A 22,975-nucleotide genomic window follows, 5' to 3' on the forward strand; every position below is an offset into this window, starting at 1 on the left:
CTCTCATGTCTCACATGATAATATAATATTAGTTTAATAGTTATTATCATTATTTTTTATCTCATGAGTCTTTATATATTCATATATTCATTTTTTATAAATTTAGAAGAAAAAATTAATGTATTATGTACTTTTTTCATAATCTATTTTAATTGTGACTTGACTATAATATATTTTTCTTTTAACAATTACGTCTCCTAATTTTTTATTAAATTATAATAATTTTTTTAATATTATTTAAAAAAATAAGTATATCGATGAAGAATAAAATAATAGATTATTTTTTAAAGTGATAGAAGATAAGTTATTGGTGAAGATGAAAACAAGATAGATCTTACTTCTTCACATATTTCAAAACATTATATTAATGCTCCAATCTAATGATTTAATTCTTCATTTAGAAGAGTCATTTTTTGAAGCATTATACTAAGGGTCTTGTTAACCAGTGTTTTAAGGATATTAGTTAAGGATAATTAATATGTATTGAATTCTTGTACATAGTTAAATGTGATATTAAATAATATCTGATTTAATAACAATTAATGCAATTTTATTTTATTTGAAGGACAAAAATGTTCATAAGTATTGTATATGTTTGTTTAATATTTTATTTAATGCTCACCAATAAAAGTTTAAAAACAATTAAATAATAAAATAACTATATTTTAAGGTTGTTAAAAATTAAATATAATTAAACATAAAAAAGTTTAAATTAACAGACAAATTATTAAAAAAATAATGTCAAACATCTAAAAAATTTACAGAAAAAAAAATAAAGTATCAATTTTAGTAAAAATTTTAAAAATTTTAAAGTCTTTGTTATGTACCAGAAAGTTATTATCTAAAAATTAAAAAAGATATTCTTGTCTTTATAAAATCTATTATATATTTATATTATTTTAATTAATGTACTTAATTATTTTGGTTTTCAAAGTAAAAATGATAAACTCATTCACATTAATTATTCATTAACTGGTGAAAGGAGAAATATTTAAATTATCATTAAACTTGAGTTGAGTGATGTTAAGATTATTGCGGTGAAAGGAGAAATATTTAAATTATCATTAAACTTGAGTTGAGTGATGTTAAGATTATTGGATGTACAGAAGAACTATATATGTATTGAAGTATGAGTTATAATTATCTTGATACAAGTTCAGTCAAACCTAACCATCCAACTTAAACAAACGCGTTCTAATACGTAAAACTTGACGTTCGTGCTTTTACAAGATTTCGAAGTTTGACTTACTTCATTTGACAAACAGCGATTATAAATTGTCCGAGGGTCATATTAGAATTCAAAGGTGTAGTTGTCTAACATACATATGGTAAAATTTTAAAACAATAGAGTGTAACGCGTCTCTCATAATGACAATTTTGTTTGTTAAAAAACCATTTTTGTTTTTTTATCGTCTATATACACACCAGTTGGTAGATTCTTAGAGTTTGAGTTTGTGGTTGACGTTGTTGGAGGCTTGGTTGGCGCTGTACTACTCGCTTAAGGAATATAAATATCATTATTAATATTTGTATTAACTAAATTAATTAATTTTCCATTTCATAAAAACATTCCAAGGAAATGTCTTCATAATTTGGTATGTCTGGATTAAACTAAAAGAGGAGGAATTATAAAAATAAAATAAAAAATGGAGAAGTTAAAATTCTATTAGAGAACATCACGCATTAAAAGAAAGAGGGGACAAAAGTCACGAGAAATTTAAAGACAAAATCGACTAAGACCAAATAACCACTCAAAATGTGGTCAGCATCAAAAGGAAGAGATCCACCAGTCACGCAAAGAGTTTAGTTGGGAAAATTGAGCCAATACCAACTTCTTTACATTCACAGTGGGATATAACGGATTTTTCTAAGCTCCGACACAAGCATGTGATGCATATTAGCAAGTAGAAATGGAAAGAAGAAAGAACACAAGAAATAACGTAAATGAAAGCTCTGAAATTCAATGATGTATAATCGAATCAATTACAGGCAATATATGAGGGGCCTACATGCCAACCATTAGAATAGAACTACAGGAACAAAAATTAAAACTAAAATGTTATCGATACTCTTCACTGTATGATTCCCTATGCTCTGCTCATAAGTACAGGAACACTCTGTTCATTCCTGAAAAAGTTTTCAGGATCCACTTTGGTCTTAATGTTCACCAGCCTCTCCAAATTCTGATTGAAGTACTTGCTCCCATAAACCTGCCCTTCTTGAAAGCTATTCTCACCGAAGTTGTTCACTCCAATATCAAGGTCTCTATAATTCAAAAAAGCCCTTCTGGGATTCTTAGACACAAAAGGGGTCATGTAACTGTAAAGCCTCTTAGCCTGATTCGTGAAATTCTGAGCCGCACCAGTTGAAGGATCGTCCCAGTTCACAGAATACTGAATCTTGAAGAGATTCCCCTTGCGGTGAGGAAATGGTGTCGCATCAGAAGCAATCTCTCCCATTTTCCCTCCGTAAGGGTTGAAAACAAACCCCGTTTTTCCCAACTCGATCATCCTCTTGAATATCCATTCCAACCCGTCTCTTGAAATGGCGTTCTCAACATAATCGGATTTTCTTTTCAGAAAACCAGCAGAGTTCAGATTCCGGTCCAGTAGGGTCTTAGGTTTGTCACCGTTTTTCAAACTTTCATCATCGTTCCACCACAGAACAGAGTCAATCCAACTCACCTCGGTACAATTCTCCTTCTTCAACCCAAGAAGCGGAAACTCCTTCTCCAAAATCGACACAACCTCATCAGCCCCTCCCAGAAACAAGGCCACAACCGAGGCTCTCACAGTTCTGGTCCCCTTCACAACCTTGGAACTCACTGGCTGCAATAAGAGCCTCAGGAAAAGCCTGTCGTCGGTATTTGGCGCCACCTGCTGCCACTGCAGCACTAGGTCAGTTGCAGACACATTCGTTTCCAAAGTCTTCTCAACACGGAAAACGGTAACCGTTTGAGGCACCGGAACTAGTTTGATAGTAAAGGATAATATGACACCAAAACTCCCTCCCCCACCTCCTCTAATAGCCCAGAAAAGATCCTCCCCCATGGATTTTCTATCAAGAACATTTCCTTTCACATCAACAATCTGAGCGTCAATCACATTATCCACAGATAACCCATATTTTCTCATCATGTTACCGTACCCTCCTCCACTGAAATGGCCACCGACACCAACAGTGGGACACACCCCTGCAGGGAAGCCATGAACTTTACTCTTCTCCCAGATCCTATAGTAAACCTCTCCCAGCGTGGCACCAGCTTGGACAACTGCAACCTCGTTTTTTATGTCCACCGTGATTGCGCGAAGGCTGAACATGTCGAGGATGATAAAGGGCTCATCGGAGATGTAGGAGATACCCTCGTAATCATGACCTCCACTCCTGATTTTGAGTTGAACTTTGACGCTTTTGGCGCATATTACAGCGCCCTGGACGTGCGATTCCCGGAGGGGAGTGACGATGAGTAACGGCTTTCGCGTTTGGGAAGTGTTGAAACGCGCGTTTCGGATGTAGTTTTGGAGGACGGTGGGGAAGGAAGGGTTGGTTTGGGCGAAGACTATGTTGGAGAGTTGGGTTGAGGAATTGGTGCGTTGTGTGAGGCAGCGAAGGAAAGTGTCGTAGATTGAGGAATCGGGGGTTTGTGCCGACGACAAAGTGAAGACAAGTAGAAGAAGAAAAGCGGCAGAGAAATATGCCAAACAAGGTTTTGCCATTGTCGGTTGTGGATGTTTGAGTTAGTGACTTTGGGGAGGGTGAGTGCGGTTTTTATATACACCACAAGTGGGGAGTGTTTGGGACGTGTTGGCCTTGGTCCACCTTTGCGCCTAAGACAACGTGAGAATTTTCAAAAGCACGGGTTTTTCTTTTTTTATGGAATCTTCTTGTGATTTTCCTGTTCTCATGCATCATTTCTCCACGCTCCTTTGCATACACAAAAGTTGAAAAAAATAAATCTTTTGGGATCAGGGGTTTTCAATTATGAATCATGAACCAATCAATGCTTAATATTATTGATAAACGCCAAATTGGGGATTAATTTATCCCATAAAAATATCAAACAGAGAGCTAATTTTGTTTGGTAACTGTTGACGTCTCATAGAAATAAGTAATTTTAAATCCTTCTATTTGTAACTATTTGGTCAACAATCCTATTTTATTTGTATGTTTATATTTTTAAAATAATAAATACATTTAGTTTATATTCAATATTTTATTTATAAAATAAAAAATATATATAAGAGAACCGGTAAGAGTGTCTTACGTTACTCATTAGGACTGTATGATTGGTATGTGATCCTGCAAGAATTGTGACTTATCTTCGTTGACAAATTGCGCTTTTACACAGAAAAAGTAAAAGACGTTGGTTTTTTCTGGTACAATAGTACCAAGTTTCAACAAATAAAATAATGTCAAGGTAATATATCTATTCTTGAATAATAAAATTGTTGACTTTGTAAAAGTCTTTAAACGCAAAGTATAAGTAGCTCTCTGTTTGATATTTTTGTGGGATGACTTAATATGCCCAATTTGACGTTTATCAATAATATTAAAGCATAGTGTATCCGAAACTTCTTGCCTTAGTTTTCTCTCAATCAAGGGGCTGTGTAAAATGGTAATCCTTTAAAAAATAGTTATTATAATTAAGTTTTTTTTTTGTATATTATTCTTTATTTAAAAGCCTCCTATTCTTTATTTTAGTTTAAAAAATATTGGAATTTAAAAGTGAATTTAAAATATAAAATACTTTAAACAAATTAAAATATAAAGTCATGGTAAAAAGTTTAATGAAATGTAAAGAATTTCATAAAATATAAGTTTAAAGTGTTTTTTACTTCTTAGTCCGATAAAAGGCTTAAGATGTTCTTCACGGGAAGAAAAAATAATTTCTTTATTATTTTCAACAAATTATTTGGAGTTTTTCACCCCAGGAGTGGTTTAAAATAGTTTAATTGCCTTAGTATTAATTTAAAAAAATGAAGAGTTTCATAGAAAATAAATAAACGAATTTAACCGTAATGTTAAAAATTATAAACTAAATTCCAAAAGAAAAAAAAAAACTATTAGTAAACCTCAAATTAACGAAAACATATGGAAATATGTATGATTAAAATTCTTAAAATCCACCAAAAAGAAAGTCATAACTTTTATGATGATGTCAAATAATTATCTATACTTAATGTAATTGTTTGTTTTGTATTTGTTTGATTTGGTTTGATTTTTGTTTTAATGTTTAATTTATAAACAATGTTATGTTATTTTTTTTATAAAAATAATTAAACTTTTAGAATTTTTTAATATTAAGTTCGTAGTGTTATATATGTGACTTAATTGATAATAAGAACTCCATTCAAATATATATATATATATATATATATATATTAAATATAACAAATTTTAATTTTTTAATAAAAACTAAATTAAAAATATTTAAATTTATAAGAAATTTAAAATCAAATTACACTATCTTTATTTTTCATATAAAAAAATAAAACCAGGTATAGTTGATTGAGAAATCAAAGAAAAGAAAATGATTAAAAATATAATCAATAAAAGTATTCAATAGAAAACAAATCATAATAAAAAAAAGTCAATTAAAATATCTAAACTTATTAAAAAGTTAATGATTAATTAAAAATATTTAAATTTATCAACAGCTTTAACTTAATTAAACTTTTAAGTCTTATCTTATTATATATAGATGAGTTTAAAAACTTATACATATGTATGTATAATTAACTCTTGAATTATTTTTATTATTTTAATAATTATTACGTTAAATTTAATAAAAACATTATGACCTTTTTCAAATAAGTTTATGTTGTGTTTTTAACATATCAACCAGACTAGTACATTAAAGTCCATTAATCATTTATTATTGTATAAACTTTTATTAAATTAAAAAAAAATGAATATAAAGTATGGGAGGTAAAAGTTACATTTCAAATAACATAAATAAATTATATCTATTATTAAAAAAATTAAATAAATAAACGAAGGACCTTTTAAAATACATATTCTATTTTTATTGTAATGAAAGGGTTTCCAAAAGTAAAAGGAATATTTTATTTTCAATGTTTTTATTTTAATACAATAATATACGGATTATTAACACAAGTAAATATTCTATTATTTCTTAACCATACGTAATTTTCTTTGATTTTGAAAGAATTCATGATTGGTAATAATAAGAATCAATCATTTTGTTCAATAGAAAATGAAATTTGAGAAATTAATTAGCAAGTTATTCGGATAAATGATAATCTATTAGGAAATCTAGGAATAACTCATCATTAATGGCTATAAATGATTAATTAGTCCTGTAAATTCTTATAAACGCTACTAGTGATTAATATTATTATCCTTTAGTCATTGAAGCTATTGAGGTTTTTGCTTTGAGAGAATTAATCTTTCATTTTATATCCAGTGGGTCATATGCAGATTAAATTTTAATTTGTAAAAGTAATATATATATATATATATATATATATATATATATATATATATATATAATTTTATGGGGAGAACACTCGTATCATAAGCTGACTTCTTTTTTGTATTTTAAATTAAAGGGAGTTATTAAACCAATTGGGCTTGGTATAAGTCCAAAGTACTATGTTTGTGAGAAAAAAAAAAAACAGTCTTTTACCCCAAGTTATATTTGAATGTCCTTTACTATTTGTACTCCGTTAAATCTATTACTGGTTCTCGGCCTCAAAAAGCAACTTCTAACTTTTAAGAGTTAATGCAATGTTTAATAGTTAAAACCAGTTAACAAACATTTAAAAAAATTAACTCGTGGCCTACAACAACAAATATAGTGATTATGAAACTATTTTATTTTTCTCTTAAAAACGATAGATCGATCAGAAATCAAGAATAATTAATTTAATATTAAAAAAATATATAACTCTTCCCAAAAAGTTTTGCAAATCTTTATAATACATGGTTTTGAGCATATGATTATATGAAGCAACGTTAAGAAACATAAGAAGTAAGCTTGTCTAACAAGATCTCACAAAAATCAACGTATAAGCCAAGTTTTGTATATACATATATATATATATATATATATATATATATATATATATATATATATATATATATATATATATATATATATATATATATATATATATATTTTAAATTGATCTTATTTTTTAGGATATATTTTAAATTGATCTTATTTTTTAGGTGATGCTGATATTTTCAAATCTACCCTATAAAATATATCCACTTGACAACTCAATATAATAATATTGTGTGTGTGAGAGAGAGATAGAGACAATAACCAATCTGGTTGGAGTTTTTTTTTTTTTTAAAAAAAAAAAATCTGGTGGGAGTTTTAGTTGAGTTAGTGATTTCATGCATTTCTATGGAATTAAAAAGGTATTTATTTGGATAAGATAATTTAATGTATAACATATCTAAAATAAATTATAGTTAAAATAATAAAATTTAACATTAAATATTAGGTGACTATAGATATTTAAAAGGGAACATATAAGTGAAACAAATAACTAGTAAATTATCTCCATTTTCACGAATTTATCTCATATCAAAATCTTTAAATTCTAGACTCCATTTTTATTTACATCTCATTTTTATTTCTGACTGATAATTTTGACAAAAATAAAAAATAAAAAGAATGAAAGGTACCTAACATAGTTCCTAAGACAGAGAAGAAGTGGACTTCACATTCTTCCAATTAGATGGAAGTTCCTATGAAAGTGTACATATTCGGTTGATAGGGTCGGTGTTAGAACATAATCCACTACCGAATTGAATGGCACGTTATGATCCACTCAAAATTCAAAATTTCTAAGAATATTTTGGTTCTTCTTTGGTGGCCATGTTACAGCCCAGATAATTAATTTGCCATAGTGGTTTACTTGAAGTTGGTGCTCCATTTCCATTATGAACCAGAAGTTTTCAAAGATTGACCACTTATTAGTGGATTCTTAAGTGGTGCATCAACACATGAATGGGTGCATCTCAACTTGTCAAACAATGTTTGCCTCCCAGGTTCTGCTTTTTAATCTAAGTGTAATGTTTATGAATTTCACAGAACTTTAAAGATGATTAGTAGAATATGTGTAATTAGATTCATCAGTCACAAGTACTGTATCAAAATTGTTCAACCTCACTGTATAACAATATCAACCATATAATATAATAAGGAAAAGATAGAGAAAAGAGAGGAATCATTTTTTTTATTTTTAATAAGTCAATGATTTATTTATATGGTGAATTATGATAATAAAGATAGATGTTAAATAGTTAAAACATGTTTGAGGGTATTGTGTAATGAGCAAGATGATAGAAGCTTGGAAGCTAATATACCAGTATCTCAAAGTAAGCTAAGACAATACTTTCTTGCTTATTAAGTACTATATCGCTAATGGAAAGACAAAACTTCAATCCTAAGAATAAATTGATCTCAAAACTATTATTAAAATTAATCTTCATAACATTATAATATATATATATATAAAAAACTAATAAAATCCTTATCTTAAAATTTGAGAGTTAGAGTTTATATCAAACTTTTTAAATAAATTGACTTATTGCTTGTCATTAGATTCAAACCTTCCTCATTATTTGGTACGTTGAAAAAGTCAGAGTCATCCAACTCTTAATTCCATGTTGCAACAAATAGGTTGGGTCATATAATCACAAAAACTTTATTGTTTAATTTTAGTTTCAGAATTTCCATCTTTTCCTTGTTTCAATTTTTAAGAAAAATATATATTCGGATAAGAAAGTAACTAAAAACAGTACTATTGAAAGCTTTGAGCACGTTTAATTCATGTAAAATTAGCAAATTTTAATTTTTATTAAAAATATTTTTGTTTTAAATCTTTATAAAATATGAAATAACTATTTTTTTAGTTTACACAAAACATATATATATATATATATATATATATTATAATCATTTCTTAATTTGAAGTAACTATTGTTAGTTCCTAATATTCATTTTAAAATAGAAAAGAATATATTTTCCTTTTATATCTCTTAAGTGTTTTCCTGAAATGTTACATCATATCAAAATATTAGTTATTTGAAACTGTCGGTTTTTTTATAAGGAAAATTATTTGTTTACAAAATTTTTTTACAAACTTAAGAAATTTTTTATAAACAAAATTAAATAGATTAATTTTTTTATTTTTTAATCAAAATGAAACAATAAAATAGTACCTTTTTATCTAAAAAGATAATGTGTCCAATTTTGTTAAAATTTTGTTTTTCAAAATATCATTACTCTTTTAATAAATATGTAGTTTACAAGGAATAGAAAAACTCAATCTGTTTTTTAAATGTTTAATTACTCTTTTAATCCATTTTTTCGTTTAAAAATGTCAAATTGGTTTTCGAGTATTTTTTTTTAATTTTGTCCAAACTTTTAAAAAATTGATACAATTTTATACTTTTCATTAAATTTTTTGAAATGAGTCAAAAATATTTTATCAAAATTAAAGGTTATAATAAGAATGGTTTGATTTGTTGGTTTAATGTAAGATCATTACTTCACTACCAAAAATTTATCAAAAAAACACTAAATTACATCAATTTTTTCAAAAAAATCATGACCAAATTAAAGTTCAAACTAAAAAAAATTGTAAAACTAACTTGACATTTTTAAATAAAAATAGTGATAACAAAAAATAATTAAACATGAAAACAAATTACATATAAAGTAAATACTTTACATTGAGAAAAAAAAAAACTCAAAAGTAGGTCTATAGACATTTAATTAATTTGTACATTAAGGTAATTAGGATCGGCCAAAAACACAGGTATATTTAAACAGCGAGATTATTAGCATTTTGATATCATTTTAACCCATCCTGACTAGATCTGCGGGTTACTAACTAACCTGTTCACCAAATAAGAAGGGGACTAATAATGTATTCTAGCTAATGGTAATGTATTTTATGTATAGTAGACTGTTATTTACTATGTCTGGTTAAAGTATGAAATGATAAGTAGTTAAAATAAAAATAATATTGTAATTTTTCACACAAATTATATTTATTTACTAATATATTATAAAAATAAAATAGTAAAACATATAAACTTTTTTTCAAGCACTATTAACATCATGGTAGAAATAGACAATAAAATGTTTGAGCCTAAGATGTTTATTTAATTCATTAGTTTTCTTTATGTGGAAGCGCACTAAAATGTTCGACCTAATGTTAACCTAGGAAGGAAGAAAACCACTGTTGAACCAAGGTGTTTGGAGGTCTCGAGCGAAGTAGTACTGGACAAAACAATCAAAAGAGGACTGACGTTGAAAGAATTTAGTGGGAGTCGAAGACGTTAACAAGCGTGGATGAGACCGAAGTTCTCTTACTTCTTAGGGTTAGAAAGAATTAGAGAAGATTCTTCTTCTTTGATTCGTTCCTTCTTTTATTCGTAGTGGGCAAATTTGATACCCAATGTGCACAAAGTAGTCATTCATAAAGATAGATTTTACGGTAAGACGCTCTGAGGTAGTTTATACCTTTCTTTTCTTGAATCTACGGCTAATTGATTTTGCACGTTTCTCAATCAATTTCTATTCTGCAAATTTTCGTTTTTTTATGAATCTTGTATTTTGTTACTTCGTTTATGAAGTTCCTTTGTTGTTCTTGTGACTTTCTTATTCTTAATTTTTTCTTTTTTTTACAATTTACATTCTCGACGATCTTTATGAATTTCTAAAATTGGTTTTGATTAACTTTGATACAGTTAGTCTTCTACCAACAAGACAAAACAAAAACAATATAGAACGGGGGAAGAATGAGAGATTGGATAGCATTGAGTTCAATATTATAAGAAATGAGAGTTCAAGGAAGGGAGTGCAAAGTAACCTCTACCCAAGGGTTACGTTACCGTGTAGAGAAGCGGACCATTGTAAACATCAAAGAATGCAAAGTCACTTTGAGTGTTTTATAGTAACCTTTTATTATACAATATAATTCAATTCAGCTTTTTCTTTTCATTCTTGTTTAATTCTTGGGAATCTTTCTGCTTTCTTTCTTATTTTGTCGTCTAAATCTGTTTTAAATTTTCAATTACTCTTGTTTACAATTCTACATACTTTAATTCCCTACATTGTTTTCGTTTCCCTTGAATTTCTATAGCATGTGTATCGTGCCTTTTAGGTTCTGCTCATGCTACGTGTTCTTTTCATTTAGATTCTGAAGTCCTAATTTAATTGGAGTGTTGAATGTTAAAAGCTGCACTGTTTGGTTTTTGTTGAGACCTATAAGACCCCAAAGTGAGCTTGGATGTTGCAAGATGTCTTCTTCAGACAGTTTTTGACTCAATATGCCAATAAAAACAAGCTTTTTTTTTTTTTTTGAATTCTGGATTATGAGTTGTTTAGTTGCATTGTACCTTTAAACATACATTCCATTTTGCTATGTTTTCTTTAATGTTTGTGAGTTTGTCACTGAACTTTAGTTTGGATCAGTTTTCTGTGTAGCATTTGTTAGCATTCCATGTTTGCCAATTCTGAATTTTCCTTTGGTTGTTTCAATTCATTGTTAAATGCATTCATTGTTACGTTAATTCCTACCACAGATATGTTAAATATTGATTCAGAATTCTTCATATAGAATCTGCTTTATTACATTCTTCTTACATGTAAGGAGTTTAATTTTCGGAAAAGTGGTTCTTAAAAGTTAATAGGTCTGAAGAATTTTTACGATAATTTTTTTTTTCTATAATTTAGTGCGATTACTCAGTTTTGTGAGTATATAGTTCTCGACCAGTTTTGTAGGTGTTTATTATGTTAGCCACGCACTTTTGTTCATTTTTTTTTCATGACATTCTCTGTGTCGCCCTTTTTAATCAATAAATTATATTCTGTTTTCTATCTGAATTTTATTCAATCAAACAATTACCATTATCATTATTAAAAAACAATTGACATTTTCTCTTATCTTCTTCTTCTATTGTTTTTTTTTTTATTATTTCATGTTACCAAAATGGACAAAAGTGTTGATAAGGAGGTTTCCCTATTAAATTATTATTTGTAAAAAAAAATAACTTCATAGTTAATTTCAATTTTGAATTCTATATTTTTTAAAATCTTGGTTTTTTATTTATATAATTTATATCTTTTGGCCTTACTCAGTAATTTCTTTTTGTGTAAACTTTTATTCCTTTACCTTTGTTTTTGTTTAGATTGTTGTCTTTGTAATAAAAGATCATTAATCTTGATAGTTGTCTTAAAAAGATTGTGTGCGATGATGATATATTCCCATGATCAAGAATCAAAAAGTTAAAAGTAAAATTATAAAAGGTAAATTATAACAAAAAATTGTAAAAGTATAATACATAAAGAAAAAAGATAAAACAATTATAAGAATTAGGGTTAATTATGTTTTTCGTCCCCCAACTATTAGTGGTTTTTGGTTTTAGTCCCCCATCTAATGATTGATCTATTTCAGTCCCTGACCTTTTAAATTGTATGGAATTGGTCCCTGATTTTAAACTCCGTTAGGTAGAATTGACACCTGGCTAACGGATGGCCACGTAAGGATCCCGTTTAAGGCTTTCTCTTCAATTACAATATTATGCACGTTTTGGTTAGACTGTAATAATGCTTTCAGCTCATGTGTTAATTAATTAAAGAAGTGTTGTTATAGTAGTAATGTTTTCAGTCACGTGTTAATTAATTAAAGAAGTATGGTTAAGTTAGTAATGTTTTCAGCTAACATTTTGGGAAAGTAAGCATTAGATTTGAAATTAGAAAGGGGTTTTTGCTAAAAACCCTAAACTTGAGGTGGTGAACGACGAAGTCGAAGTGGGTTGCACTCATCGAAGGATACAGAAACTTCATTGACAAAGCGAAATCGAAGTGGTTTTGTGGTGATATTTGAACGACGAAATCAACATTGGTGAACTGAGGTAAGTTAAGTTGTATTGTTTACAAATTTTGTTTCGTTCATTGTTCGATTTACTCTGGTTTTGCTGTTATTAAAGTTCGATTGTTGTTGTTTTAGTTGGGTTTGTGCTTTATTTGAAATGTAGGGTTGCAAATGGGGTTTGCGGTGGCATTTCATCATATGGGTAGGTTTGAAAGGAATAGGGGATTGAAATATGTTGGCGGTGAAATCCACGTTGTCAAAGGGATCGATCCAGATTTTTGGTCTTTCTTTGAAGCATTAGGCATCGTGAAGGATTTTAAATACGCTGGCGATGTTAAACTATGGTGGAAGGGTTCCAAAGAGAAGCTGTTAAACAATCTAAGATTGTTGAGTGATGATAAGGAGGCATTAGCTTTGGCTAAGTATGCAGAGGAAAGGAACGAAGAGGTGGATATATATGTTCAACACATTCCTTGTCAGGCCGAAGTGGTGCATTTTATTACTGGTGCTGAATTGGATGAAGAATTCGGTCAGCCAAAAGTAGGGGGTGAACAAGATGTGGTTCCTGATGCAGCTATAGTGGATGAGGCATCTGAAGTGGTTGAGGTTGATGTTGATGGTGAGGCTGGTTTGGTGAGTGAGGCAGCTGTAGGGGTTCAGGCAGAAGTGATGGGTGAGGCAGAAGTGATGGGTCAGGGTGATGTGGTAACTGAGGTCCAAATGGAGGATGAGGCTCATGTGGATCCTGAGGCAGAATTGGGAGGGGTGGCAAAACGGGTGGTTGAGGCAGAAGTTAGGGGTGAGGAGGATGTTATATGTGAAGAGGTTGAGTCTGAAAATGATGAAGGGGCTGGTGCAGACAAACTGGATGATAGTGAAGAAGAAAGGGTGGCAGATGATGATGATGGATTTGGTGTAGATATTCAGCCACCCGTGAGAAAAGTTGGACCTGTTTTGGATAGGTGGAAAGCAATGAAACGCAATCCAAGCATAGTGAGGACTAAAAAGGATGTTGGAGAAGGTTCATTTGTCACTAATGCTGAAATTGGAGTACATGACATAAGTGAGGAGTATGATATTGATGAGTTGGAGTCTGATGTTGATAGTGAGAATGGTATGGTTCGTGATGGGCCTAAATTTTCGAAGTACAGAGCAGAAGATATGACTAAAGACTTCAAGTTCAAATTAGGAATGGAATTTCGTTCTTTGAAGGAGTTTAAACAAGCATTGATGGAGCATAGTGATTTGAATGGGAAAGAAGTACAATTTGTGAAGAATGATCAGAGGAGAGTCAGGGCTGTATGTAAAAAAAATGTGGTTTTTTAATCATGGTGAGTAAGGTTGGAGGTAGGGAAACATTTCAAGTTAAGACATTGGTTGGGCGTCACAGGTGTGGGAGGGTGTTTGGAAATAAAAATGCAAATAAGGACTGGATTGCACAGGTTCTAATAGATAGATACATGAACGTAGGTGTCATGACAGTGAGTCAAATAATTGATGAAATCAAGAAGACATATAGTGTAGGCATTACTCCATGGAGGGTTGGAAAGGCAAAACAAATTGTAATGGACTGTTTGGTGGGGGATGGACAACGTCAATATGGTAGATTACATGATTATATTGCTGAATTGGTCAGAGTCAAGGCTGGAACTGTCAAGATCAAGATCAATCAACCCCAACCAAGTCTGCCACCAAGATTTGGCTGTTTTTACATGTGCTTAGCAGGCTGTAAGACTGGTTTCTTGGCTGGGTGTAGGCCCTTCATAGGTGTTGATGGTTGCCACTTGAAAACAACATATGGTGGTCAACTTTTGGTTGCAGTTGGCAGGGACCCCAACGACCAATACTATCCATTAGCGTTTGCTGCAGTTGAGAATGAATGTAAAGAGACATGGAGATGGTTCCTAACACTATTGCTGGAGGATATTGGAGATGTTGCAGATCATCGTTGGGTATTCATCTCATACCAACAGAAGGTAATGTAGATTACATAAAATTTTCCTTTAGACAGATACAGATCATCGTAGGTATTCCTTGTAGACATGTTGTGGCTGCTATTAACTATAAGATAGAAAATCCTGAGGCATACGTGCATCCATGCTATAAAAGACAAGCTTATCATGCTTGCTATAGCCCAGAAATCACCCCTATAAATGGACAACAACTATGGCCCAGAAGCAATGAACCTGAATTGTTCCCACCATATACAAAACACCACCTGGCAGGCCAAAAAAACTTAGAAGAAGGGAAGCAGATGAAAATGTGAGTCATTCAAAACTTTCAAAGAAGAATCTGATCATGAAGTGCAGTAGATGCAAGCAAATAGGTCATAATATCAGAAGTTGTAGAAGGGGGATGAGATTCAGAAAGGTAATTGAGTCATGTTCTTTACTTCTTATTGATTTCTGTTTTGGAAATTATAGATCTGAAATTTAAAAACATACTAAATGGACAGGGTAACACACAACGCACTCCAACTGCCACTGCAGCTACCAACGTTGCTGGACCATCAAACCAAAGCTGCAGTAGAAGGACATCCACACCCATAGTTGCTGCAAACGTGAATGAAGGTGAAAGAGCACCAAGAACACAGCCAAGGAGCAGGGCAGCACAAGCATTAGGGTCTCAAGCTAGTAGTAGTACAACTTGTGCACAACCCACGTGAAAATGAATGAAGATTCCAACTTTTTCTTGCTTTTTTAAACGCATTTGTAATTCATCAAGACAGCTATAACATTGGGCATAGTGATAGTGGACCAGTATTTTGTTTTGGAGAAGTGCTATTTGAATATTGTAGTTAAAGTTATGGACCACATGCCTGCTTTGGACCACTTTTTGTATTATTGTATTCAATGAAATCAAACACTGTCCTTGTTGTTTTGGACCACTTGTCTGCCATTATTGATCAATGAAACGCGTAGGATTACTATTTATTCATTCCAAATTTATTTGTCATACTATGAGAATTGGTAAAACACGAAGTTGAAGAAAATTGGGGACACCGTTTCATACTTTCATATTCTTTTAATCAGGAAAACAGGAAAATTGAGCACTAAGCTTGGAGGAAAATTGGCTAAGGTTGCAACTTTTATTCTTTTAATCAGGAAAACAGTAAAACAGGAAAATTGTATTCATAGTGTCAAATAACATCACGCATGACAAATTGGAGTAATATTCTGATATTGTAACCACCAAGCTTAATACATTCCAAGTTTAATACACCAAACATACCTAACACAACATTAACCACCAACTTTAATAAATTCCTAATCATTGCTACAAATACCTAATAGATTCCTAATTACAATTAACCTTCAACAACACCATAATAACCACAACAACAGTTGCAACCCACGACAAAACGAATAAAAGTTGAAGAAATTTTCCAATGTTCTTCTCTTGTTGCAATTTCTTCTTCAGCTTGTCATTTTTCTTTATCAACTCCATTATCACTTTGTCCTTTTCCTCCTTTTCTAAGCAACAAACTTTGTCTTCTTCAACAGTTTTTCCTCCGCTCGATTCAAGTTCAGAGTCTTTCCCTTCAAATGTTGATTCCGACTCATTAACCCATTCAAAATAATTACAATTGGAACTCGACTGCACAAAAAAGGAAACGATTACAAAGAAAACCAAATGAAGCTCGAAGATAACTTAAGGAATTTCTCACTTACAGCCCAATTCCTACACCTCCAAAATAATTTGCCTTTGTTCTTCACAGTACTTGCCTTTAGAAGCAACAATTTCTCCCCACACCCACACACTTTCGATGCAATTTCTGAAGAGGACGCACAACTTCGCCATATTTTCGAACCACTACTCCTCTGCGTACAATCCAATCCTTTGGTTCCACTATTCATCACTGTTTTAGGGTGCAATCCGCTATTCTCCCCACACCCACACACGTTCGATGCGATTTCCAATCCTTTGCGTGCAATCCGCAATTTCTCAAATTTATCCAGTTTTAGGGTTTCATAAGATACCCCCAAACGTGCATAATATTGTAATTGAAGAGAAAGCCTTAAACGGGATTCTTACGTGGCCATCCGTTAGCCAGGTGTCAATTCAACCTAACGGAGTTTAAAATCGGAGACCAATTCCATGCAATTTAAAAGGTCAAAGACTGAAATGGATCAATCGTTAGATGGGGAACTAAAACCAAAAACCACTAATAGTTGGGGGGACGAAAAACATAATTAACCCTAAGAATTATTACATTTCTCGTAGTCACTATAACTAAGTATTTTATTTCGAAATAATAGTATATAAAATTTGAATTATGCATTAATACTCTAAGTTTAAATTAGTACCTAATGATAATATACCATATAAATTAATTTTAATTACATATGAAATAATTAAGAAATAATAATTGTAATGACTTCTTTTATTAGAGATCATTTATCATCATTTTTAATTACATCTTTCATTATGGATTAATTAGGAACTACCAATTTAATTCTTTGAACAAAATTACAAACAATCAATTTTATCATTCAATACATAAAAAAGCATAACCTTTCATCTCAAAGATAAAACTAATTGTGGTGGTACCGTAAGAATAAATAAATTAGACAATATAAGAATATGTAGAAAATGTCCACATATATATATATATATATATATATATATATATATATATATATATATATATATAGAAATTAGCTTCCGGGCCAATATGTAGAAATTAAGTGATATTTATGAAGATCAGAAAAAAAAAAGTTCATTTAATGATCAGAAAGTTTATTGAAGCAATTGGTTTACATTTTGGTCCAATTGGGAGAAAAAGAAAATTGAAAGTGACATTCTATACTTTAAATATGTTAAGTCTGGAAGCCAACGTAATTATAATTAAAATTTACTAAAAACTATACAATTATAATTGATTAGGTATCATAATTTTTGTTATTTTTAGAAGCATTAAGAAAATTATATAAAATGTTAACGTTACGCGTTTGATGAAATTGGCAATTTCTTATGCAGAATTAATGTGTTACGCATGCTACACGGATTCGTAAAGGAAGATGAACCTCTCACTTTCCCTTTCTTTGAGCCTTTATTTCTTCTTTTTCTCACCTCACTATCAAAATGGAAAAACTGCTTTTCATATATAAATATTTACCTTGTCAACATTCCACTATAATAATACTTTCCATTAACAACTAACCAAACAAATATTCCCCCACTCCAATTCAAGAAATGCATTCTAACCAAAAACATTCTTATGCCTCCAAAATTGGAATATTGCACATTTTTATAAAACACTTTTTTTTCCAACCTAATTAACTTCTCATCTACCTTCCAAATAATCTAGACAATAAATATAAACAAATATATATCACTGTAAGGTTCTTTTTTTAGTTCTCCATACATTTAGAAATTACGCTCATCGGAAAGTTTATACATAATTACAAAGATTCTTCAACTTGAAAACTATTATTATTAAATTTGACGATGATAATTGCTATTTTATTTTTTATTATCTTTATCTTTTATTTTATTATTATTTTTCTAGATACTTTAAGCTTTATTTAATAAAATCAAAAAAGATAAGTATTTATTTTACATATTTAATATTTTACCAAATAGTTATAATATAAAAGAAATTTTAAAAAAAATATCAACAAAATCAGATATGATAAAATTGGTTATTCCAATATAAAATCAAATACAAAAGTACAGTCTAGTTCAATTCGAGTCACTCGCATAACAAAAATCTATAAATAAGGAGTTTGACAAAGCTCAAAGACAACAACCCTTAGAAATAAGAGAGGAAAAATTAATTCTTTTGGAAAGAATAATACTTGACGTAGAAACACATTCTGAAGGTTTGAGACATTCATCTTCTGAAAGTTGGGGGCATTCATCCTATGTTCTATTTTTGGTTTAACTGCATATTCTAAATTGATCGCAGATGTGGGAGTACCTATTGATTGAGCGATAGTTTAAGAAACCTGATTATGCTAAAACAACTAATAGATTTCACATGCTAGATATAGTATTAAAATATTTAGTCATTCATAATATCAAAATCTTCATCATTAATACAAAATTATTAGGCATAAGATTTTTATTATTAGTTTAAATTTGTCGATAAGACATTACAACTTGTTAGAATAGTTGTGAATCCTAGAAAAGGAATTAGAAGTACATTATTTGGTGTTTTTGCTCTGAATTGAATCATAACCCATTCTCACTAAAGTCTTTATCATATATTGTTGCACATCATATGTGTGATAAAAATACAAAAGAAGTTTTATTGTTGTTTGTGTGAAATTTTGTCTAATTTGTGAATTGCAAAAATTGTCAAATGTTGTAGAAGTCTCTTAGGAAATTATACTTGAACTTTTTACTTTATTACTTGTGCGATTTGGTACACTTGTTCAACGCTTGTTTGACGCATTCATAAACATTCATAAACAGAGTTCAACTAATCTAGAAGATAAATTGTTCCCTTGTTATAATAGTTTCACATTATTTATGAGTTGAGATCAATGATAAGGATAATCTTCTGTTTTCAATTATCCTTCTTCCTTCAACCCTTCTATATGTCTTTTAAGAACAAAACGGTGACAAAATTCTAAATTTCAAAAGTGGATCATATGTTCATCTTAATGATATTATGTTGTGGATCTACTGCCTATGTATGTCTCCAATGCAAAAGCCATAAAATGAATAGAGAGTATTATGAAATATGCAGAATCTAATTAAAAAATTATGTAGAATTTTCTTTAGTTGTTGCATGATCATAAAATGCTGCAAGAATGCAGACAAAGTTATCTATAGTTATTAAAAAATATTTTGAAAGTAGTGGGGCCATCGAAGACTGTTGCTTTGCTTATACCATTCTTTTTAGGAACTATGAAGCATAGGGATGTCCTTTCAGATTATCTTAAATGTGGAAGTGGTCGATGTTCTTGCAATCAAAGATATATCAGAAAGCTCATGTTCCACACTTTCATAATTAAGAATAGAACATTAACTGCAAGATAATGCCTACACTCTTCATCTGTATTGTGACGTTTTTCTTAGCTCAATTATACGTAAACTATAGTATAACACATTGTTGGTCTTATAAATATAACATGCGATGACCTCCTTAAGCACAAAATATAGAAACACAAACCTCAGACACACAAAACCATGCTGTCACCAAGCTCACACTTAGCAATTTTAATCCTCCTATTATCAGTTTCCTTAGCAGCGTCAGCTTCATACGATGAAAACTTTGTCCAATGTCTCAGCTTCTATTCAGACAAAGCAGCTCCATTTTATGCCTTAATTTACACTCCAAAAAATGTTTCATTTTCCAACATCCTCGAATCCTCTGCACAGAACCTAAGGTATTTGGTGCCTTCAGCGCCAAAACCAGAGTTTATATTCACACCCTTGTCTGATTCACATGTCCAAGTGGCGGTGACTTGCTCAAAGAAACTTGGTATTCATCTGAGAATTCGTAGCGGTGGCCATGACTATGAAGGACTCTCGTATGTTTCTGAAGTCGAGGCCCCTTTCATGATTCTTGATCTGTCCAAGCTTCGCGCCATTGATGTTGATATAAAAGACAACAGCGCTTGGATTCAAGCTGGTGCCACTATTGGAGAAGTATATTACAGAATATATGAGAAAAGTTCAGTTCATGGTTTCCCTGCAGGCCTTTGCACAAGCCTTGGTGTTGGAGGGCACATCACAGGAGGTGCATATGGATCCATGATGAGAAAGTATGGTCTTGGAGCTGATAATGTTGTTGATGCAAAACTGGTTGATGCAAATGGCCAAATCCTTGATAGGGAAGCCATGGGGGAGGACCTATTTTGGGCAATTAGAGGAGGTGGAGGAGCAAGCTTTGGTATCCTTCTCTGGTGGAAGATAAAGCTGGTTCCTGTGCCAGAAACTGTGACAGTTTTTACAGTTACAAGGAGCCTAGAGCAAGATGCAACAAAGATTCTCCATAGATGGCAGGAAGTGGCACCCGCTATTGATGAGGATCTCTTCATCAGAGTCATCATTCAACCAGCCACTGTTGGGAACAAAACTGGGAGAACCATCACAACATCTTACAATGCTCAATTTCTTGGTGGGGCTGAGAGACTCCTCCAAGTGATGAAGGAAAGCTTTCCTGAATTGGGTTTGACAAGAAAAGATTTACTTGAAACTAGTTGGATCAAGTCTGTGCTGTATATTGCTGGTTATCCAAATGGCACTCCTCCTGAAGTTCTGCTTCAAGGAAAGTCAACATTCAAGAACTACTTCAAAGCCAAGTCAGATTTTGTGAGAGAAGCAATACCAGAAACTGGGCTTGAGGGACTCTGGCAAAGATTGCTAGAAGAGGATAGTCCCTTGATGATTTGGAACCCATATGGTGGAATGATGAGCAAATTTTCAGAGTCTGATATTCCCTTTCCTCACAGGAATGGAACACTTTACAAAATCCAGTATTTGTCTCTTTGGCAAGATGGAGATAAGAATGCCACAAAGCATATAGACTGGATTAGGAAGCTTTACAACTACATGACTCCTTATGTTTCTAAGTTCCCAAGGGAGGCATATGTGAACTACAGAGATCTTGATTTGGGAATGAACAAAAAGAACAGCACAAGTTACATACAGGCAACTTCTTGGGGCAATATGTATTTCAAGGATAATTTCAACAGGTTGGTGAAAGTAAAGACCAAAGTGGATCCTGATAATGTGTTCAGGCATGAGCAGAGTATCCCACCACTTCCAGTTTCAGGTATGAAGCTACAAGACATGAAAAGCAAGACTTTGGAATGAGGCACTGTCTTGTAAATTTGTTGTGGGTTTGATCAGCAAATTTAGATGAATAAAGGATATGTTTGGATTTTGTTGTGTTTTTGGCCATTTTAATGTTATAAAACACTGTTGAAGTGCTTAATCATTGTTATCCATGTGGTTGTGCCTGTGACAATATTGCAAGTAACAAGTGTTGTATCACTGCTGGCGAGAATCCTGTAGCTTGTAAGAATCCATCCACTCTCTTGAATATGGCACCCAAGTGACAAATGGAATGCACATTTTTTAGCGCAAAAACAACCGAGAAAAGTAATGTGACTTTGTGTTATCAAAATAAGTTTTATTCAATATTAAGAAAGATTGTTAAAATATAATCCATTGATCATCTATTTTTAAGTGTAAAGTCATGTGACTTCTCTCGTTTTAAAGTTACTGAATCCCTTTCCAAGAACAATCTCACCAAGCTAGTGCTATTTTACTTCCAAAATACACGAAGAATCTTTTACCAAATATTTAGGGAAAAAATAAAAGAAAAATAAAATAATGTATTTTTAAGATAAAATTAACTATACATAAAGTCATTTTTAAAAACTGTCATTTTTTTAAATCATATTTCTACTTACATACAAATTAGTTTTAGTCTTTTTTCTTATTTTTATCTTTCAAAAAAAAAATTGAACATGTTTTAATATTTATAATATAATACATTTTTACTTGAATATACTGGGATTGAATAAATTGAAGTGTACTTGTCATCTTTATTTTGAGATGATAAGTGGGATTTCTTAATAAAATAACTACAATGTTATTTTATAAATTGAGATAAAAAAAAAAAAAAAAAAACTTCTAACTCAAGATTTTTTTATTTTATATTTTGAAATGCACGATTCAACATACTCAAAATATAAAATTGCACGTTTCAGAATGTAAATTTTTCATTCTAAATCATGCATTTCGAAATAGTAAATAAAAAATAGATTCTAGACTGCTATATTTGAAATGTATTTTTAAGAAGAAGGTGAAGATTGAAGGTAACGGAGTGTTAGTCAACAAAGAAGGTGACGAGTGAGGAAGAGAGGGGTACCGGTAGAAGAAAAAAAAGGTGATGAATAGGGGAGAAGGATGCACTGGTAGAGGACGAAGGAGTGAGAGAAGTGCGGTGATAAAAGAGAAAGAAGATAAAAGTACCGTAAGATATCTGTGCTGTAAAAGTAAAAGGTGATGAATAGGGGAGAAGGGTGCACTGGTAGAGGATGAAGGAGTGAGAGAAGTGCGGTGATAAAAGAGAAAGAAGATTAAAGTACCGTAAGATATCTGTGCTGTAAAAGTACCAGAAACTACAACAACAGAAAGGAACA

At 31.1% G+C, this 22,975-nt stretch overlaps 2 protein-coding genes and 1 pseudogene across 2 annotated transcripts; 2 read left to right on the top strand and 1 right to left on the bottom strand.

Moving 5' to 3' along the window:
- Positions 1-1,936: 1,936 nt before the first annotated feature.
- On the bottom strand, positions 1,937-3,751 carry LOC114187936 (berberine bridge enzyme-like 21). The gene has a single exon (XM_028076364.2). The coding sequence runs from the start codon at positions 3,714-3,716 to the stop codon at positions 2,088-2,090; it is 1,629 nt and encodes a 542-aa protein (XP_027932165.1). The 5' UTR covers positions 3,717-3,751; the 3' UTR covers positions 1,937-2,087.
- A 9,286-nt stretch (positions 3,752-13,037) lies between these two features.
- Positions 13,038-15,531, top strand: LOC146885896 (uncharacterized; annotated as a pseudogene).
- Positions 15,532-19,921: 4,390 nt separating this feature from the next.
- Positions 19,922-21,831, top strand: LOC114189164 (monolignol oxidoreductase AtBBE-like 13). Its single transcript, XM_028077870.2, has one exon. It carries the CDS (start codon positions 20,007-20,009, stop codon positions 21,636-21,638), a length of 1,632 nt encoding a protein of 543 aa, XP_027933671.2. The 5' UTR covers positions 19,922-20,006; the 3' UTR covers positions 21,639-21,831.
- Positions 21,832-22,975: the final 1,144 nt, after the last annotated feature.

Source organism: Vigna unguiculata, chromosome 6, assembly GCF_037176805.1.
Source record: "Vigna unguiculata cultivar grain cowpea cultivar isolate G323 ecotype 2 chromosome 6, ASM3717680v1, whole genome shotgun sequence".
In the NCBI taxonomy this organism is placed as follows: Eukaryota; Viridiplantae; Streptophyta; class Magnoliopsida; order Fabales; family Fabaceae; genus Vigna; species Vigna unguiculata.